This window comes from Stegastes partitus, unplaced genomic scaffold, assembly GCF_000690725.1.
Source record: "Stegastes partitus isolate 25-593 unplaced genomic scaffold, Stegastes_partitus-1.0.2 Scaffold792, whole genome shotgun sequence".
Classification (NCBI taxonomy): Eukaryota; Metazoa; Chordata; class Actinopteri; family Pomacentridae; genus Stegastes; species Stegastes partitus.
This window is the reverse complement of record NW_007578523.1, coordinates 13605-18939: the sequence shown is the minus strand read 5'-3', so window position 1 is coordinate 18939 and position 5335 is coordinate 13605. Positions and strand designations below refer to the sequence as shown.

Below are 5335 nucleotides of genomic sequence, written 5' to 3'. Positions count from 1 at the left end.
ATTAAGCACTTTTTAGAAAGCTGTATAAGTACTTTTACTGAAATAAACTTTCTAAGTACTTGTTGCAGTACTCATCATCATATAAAAAACAATATAATTCGTGTTTTCCTCTTTGATGTTTACTACTTGAACTCGGGGCAAAATGGCGGCTGGTTGCCTCCCCCCATCACGTGACCAGGTCAGGCTGAGTCAGCTGACCGCCTCTCAGCGCTGTTCACTTCCGGATTCTGTTTGTGTGTTTGCAGTCTGCGTGATGCAGTAGAACTCCTGCTGTGGTTCACCGCCGGCTGAAAATGGAGCGGTACGGGTCGGACACGGAGGGGGACGAGCAGGAGACGCCGCTGCTTCACCGGGGACCCGAAGACAAAGCCCACAAAGGTGACGTTAGAACACCTCCGGCTAGCTGGCTAGCTAGCAGCTAGCAGTGAGGCTGCTGACTGAGCTTCTACCTGCTGACATATGTTTCAAAGAGGCGGCTGTTTTCCGCTGTTTCATTCTATAGAAGCAAGGAAAAGGAAATCCTAACTTGGACTTTGTTTTTTTCGGGGTTTCGCTTCTGTTGTTTAGTTTTTGAGGCATAAATTCTTAAAACACCTGCACAGAATAATGCTATTAAATACATACGACCAAGAGGATAAACCTCCATCACTGCAGTGTAAACAGTTCTCATTATTGTGGGACTGTTTTTATTGGATTAACCAACATAAATAGTAAATGCAGGTGCTCATGTTATGTCACCCAAGACTTTATTGGGCTTTCTTTGCACCTGTCTTGTGATTTTATGCACACTTTAGCTTTATAACTGGCCTCAGTCACGAGTTCTGGTTTCCTGGAGTCAACTCCAGTAAAATACAGGTTTAAAAGTCTGGACACACAAGTTCCTGCTCTGAGAAACTTTGAGTTGACAGTTCAGGAAGTTTAGTTAAGACGTATTGACACATGCTTCAAATTATGCTTGCTGAGTAAACATGGTGACCCATCAGATCAGATCAGGATGTTGGAGGACGAAGTGTTGTTGTTTTTAATTTAGAAGCTGCTTTACAATGTCAATATAATGACAGTCAATCAGCAAGCAGTTGTACTTCAATAATCTTTAGCACTTACTTGTTTAGTTGAATGTAAAGATGTTAATTGTTGTAGATTTTGTAAAAAAAGATTCCCGTTTGAAGTAGAAATCAGGGCTGCAGCCGCTGACAGGTTTGATAACCAGATCATCAGCTGACTGTTTTCTATAAACTCTCAACTCTTTGTTGCTACAAGAGGCTAAAACCTCAATATCATATTTTTTTCCATAGGAAAAAGCAGCAGATAGTCAACAGAGCTGCTGCACAAACTCACTGTTTTAGGAATTACACCGTTTTTCCAGATTGAGCAGCTCCAGCTTTATTGTTTACAATCACTGTCTGCAGCACATGTAGCAGAGCATTGATCAGCTGTTCAAAGATAAGTGATGTTTTCTCTGTAAACTGCTACCTAGTTAGTGAAATCCATTGCTGGAAAGTGTAATAACAATGACCCATCCCGTTATTTTCCTATTCCAATGTAACTATAATATACAAGACGTGTATCTAGAAGCTCGAATCACAGAAACTGACAGTATTACTGGGATAAATAAGGTATAGACGGCACATAGTGGCAACAGACAATAATAATGATCTTCTAGAAGTAATGCTCACTGAATGGTGGTTGTAATGAGTCCCACAGATTTCTCCATGGAGGTAAATTTCTATCCTTCTTCCTTCTCCGCCACCTCTGGCAGCTGTTTTTCTCTGTGAGGTGGAGTTTCCACTGTTACTCTGTTTGTTCTTTTAACCCAAAATAGAGCCTTAATTGTCCTTTGACGTCCCAGACCTGAATTGCATAGTAAAGTCTATTACCTATTGCCTCTGTAAGTTAATCATATGGGGTTTTTAAACTGTAGATTTGGCACTTCAAGAGGCTGAAGTCTAACTTTGGTTTGTTTCCTAAATTAGTTTGACAGCTATTCCTCCTGCACAAATCAGAACAATCACTCAAAGGATCATATTTAGTGAGTAAAAAAGCAAATACAGTGAAGACAAGAAATTGACTGTGTTTCAAAAAGATCTAAATCCAGTTTAAAGTTATGAAAAACTAATACAAAAACAACCACATTTGTTTTGTGGTTTCTTTTCTGCCAATATACTGAACGTACACTCAGGGGAGACGGCTACACTCGTGCTCAGTGCTGAGTTTGTCTGTGAGCATTGCAACTCACCTCATTAAGTATTACCAAATAGATTATCCATATTGTGTAACACTCTCGGTAAACACAGCATACACACACACACACAGTACTACTCCGTCATTACACCATTGTTTCTCTCATCCTACAGCTCCAGCATGCTGTTCGTGTCGCTACACGCTGGCGCTTCTGTCCTCTCTGGGCTTCTTCGTGGTCTACTCCCTGAGGGTGAACCTCAGCGTGGCGATGGTGGACATGCTCAACAACACCCACTCGTCCAGCCCCAACCACAGCGGCTCGGTTTGCCCGCCTCACACCAGCGCCGCTCCGCCCAAACACAACCACACGGTGAGCGAGAATGTGACGAGTCAGGCCAAGATTTTAATCTCCCCGTGGAACATTTCCTGCACGCGTTTTGTATGTTTTGCACAAGTAGCAGCAGTTTCCAACCTCTAAAGTTCAAACTTAACCTTATTTGTTTATAGTTTATTGGATCAGGAGACATAAAGAAAAAAATACATCCACTGAAAATAGCTGATAATGCAAGAATTATAGTGTTTATATTTATTGTTAAACCTCTACTTGCATCCCTAGACTGCTGTAATTCATGAATGAGACGTTTTTTATGAGACTGAGAGGTAGATAAATTAGATGAAAGGAAAAATGAATGAGTGAATGTGAATAAACAATGAAATTAAATGGAACCTCCATACAGTAAACACATACATACACTTGTTAAGACCATGTATATCATGACAGAGTTTCCAGTGACTCCCGTAACTCTGAATTTTCTGTGATGGAATCTTTGAAGCACTTTTATCTTTATCACAAAAAAAAAAAACAATCATGTGTATTGGTTCTTTCATAGATTTATTTTAGGTCTTCTGGAAATCTGCTGGGTCAAAAATATACATACAACAGCATCAGTTATGAGTTCTGGTGATCCAGAAAGTTGAGATAATCACATTTTTAACCAACAGAGCAGAAAAATGTACCCAGTAAATCATCTGCATAAATTGTTATGCTTTGAATATGTCAGCTCAGTTCTCCTGGTGCGTTCAAAACTTTCTTTAAAGTTATGTCCCTTTTTTTAGTACGAGTGCAGAAGCAGACGGATAATGTAGAAGCGAGCGAGAGGGGAAGTTGTTCTGGTGACACTGCAGATTTGTTTTGGACCCATTTCACACTGACTGCCAATGATTTGTATTACAGCCTTGTTGTTTTTTTGTTTTTGTCTTCTATTCATGGGGGGAGAACAAAAAGCTAAAACAGTGAGGATAAAGTGAATCAAGAGATTAGAAGTTGGCATCTGACAGTCAGCAGTTTGTCGTTCTTAGAAAAGTGCGACTGTGTTTTTCATCTTGTGTTGTACATTGCAGGAGGCCACGGTGCATTGTTCTGTATATACACAGATGAATGATCATAAACACTGAAGTCACTCTTCTCAACATTTGACCGTCTAAAAGTCTAAGACGGCTTCTTCCCCTCACAGGCCAGTGTGTATAACTGGGACTCGGCGACGCAGGGCTGGATCCTGGGCTCCTTCTTCTACGGCTACATCCTGACTCAGATCCCCGGAGGCTACCTGGCCGGCCGCTTAGGACCCAAGTGGCTGATGGGCTTTGGAGTCCTGGGAACGGCAGTCTTTACGCTGCTTACCCCGACGGCTGCTGACCTGGGCGCGAGCTACCTTATCGCGGTCCGAGTGCTGGAGGGGATCGGAGAGGTAAACGAACTAAAACGAGGCCAGAGCAAGCACGGCGCCGATGGCTTCGGTGGAGTTAATGATTGAGCGCCTCTCTGTTGTGTTTGCTCTCAGGGCGTCACATTCCCGGCCATGTACACCATGTGGGCGGCGTGGGCTCCACCGATGGAGAGGAGCCGCCTGCTCACCATCTCGTACATCGGTGAGACACGAGGAACAGAATTCAACTTTTAAAAAAAACAAAAAACATTCAGCTGTTTTTTATTACTAAGTTAAAATAAGATTTGATAGAATTTTGTTAATCCCAAAGAATTCTTGTGCCAGATGTTGCCCAGAAAACAAAATTAAGTAATATGAGAAAAAATGCAGAGCCTAATGGAGAAGCAGTAAAATATAAACGCATTACTGGAAATAAAAAGCTAAAATAAGACAGAAAAGTAACAAGCAGTACTGGCTATTAATCTGAGGTTGTGTAGTCATATTACACACCATTATGAAATATTGTACCTTACATGAAAACGAAATGTTACGCCTGCTACTGATGTTGCACAAGCTGTTGAGAAAATGAATGCTGTAAATGACACTGATATCCCTGTTCAGATACTTTGGGACTGTTTGAACCAACCTCTAGTTGATTTATAGGTACTTTATCATCAGGCAAAAATGCCAGCTTCTCTGCTGGTTGCTGCTTCTGGGCACACTGTGTCATATGATGTCGTCTGAGGAAGTCGCTGCAAATCGTGATGAACTTTCCAGTTATTAATAAACAGCTTTAGATTTAACCGCGCATGAAGCTCGGCCTGTCGTATCTGCGTCATCTTGACCTCACCGTGTAATCCTCAGTGCTTCAGTTGAAGAATAGGTTTTTGGTTCTTGAAGATGTTTCTGGTGCTGGTTAGAACTGAGGAAGCCTCTTGGAAGTGCAGTGAAACGTCTTCCAGAACCAAACTCATGACCAGATGACTCAGAACCTGCACGGACATAAACTAACCCTGCACACGTCAGTGGTTGGCCACTGCATCATCAGTCCTTTAACTGTTAGTGTTGGCTTGTCTCTGCATATATTCATCATCCGGTAGCTGCACGACGTTCACTCAGACGGCTGAACACATGTTTGTCTTCTGTCTTCCCTCCCAGGAGCCCAGATGGGGACAGTCGTGTGTCTTCCTCTGTCGGGGCAAATCTGCTTCTACCTGGACTGGACCTACGTCTTCTATATATTTGGTAAATAATGCAGGACAGTACATCTCAGATCATCAAATTTACATAGAAGTTTCTGCTTCAGTGTCTCTGATTTGCCTGAAATTTGAAAGCGGTTATTTGCTCTACTTGCAGATTCTGTTTTCATAGCATACATATGGGCTTTTTATTTTTAACCAGTTCCTGAGGTATTGTTGACTAGCCTCAAATTTCAATGTGCATAAGAT

The 5335-nt window shown here is 41.9% G+C and overlaps 1 protein-coding gene across 1 annotated transcript in view; it reads left to right on the top strand.

The window, feature by feature from the left end:
* Positions 1-206: 206 nt before the first annotated feature.
* Positions 207-5335, top strand: part of slc17a5 (solute carrier family 17 member 5) — an 18344-nt gene continuing 13215 nt past the window's right edge. Inside the window, exons 1-5 of the mRNA XM_008292190.1 lie at positions 207-378; positions 2355-2551; positions 3696-3929; positions 4023-4110; positions 5046-5132. Of these exons, the coding sequence (XP_008290412.1) occupies positions 294-378; positions 2355-2551; positions 3696-3929; positions 4023-4110; positions 5046-5132 (691 nt within the window). The 5' untranslated portion in view covers positions 207-293. The remainder of the gene's footprint in view (positions 379-2354; positions 2552-3695; positions 3930-4022; positions 4111-5045; positions 5133-5335) is intronic.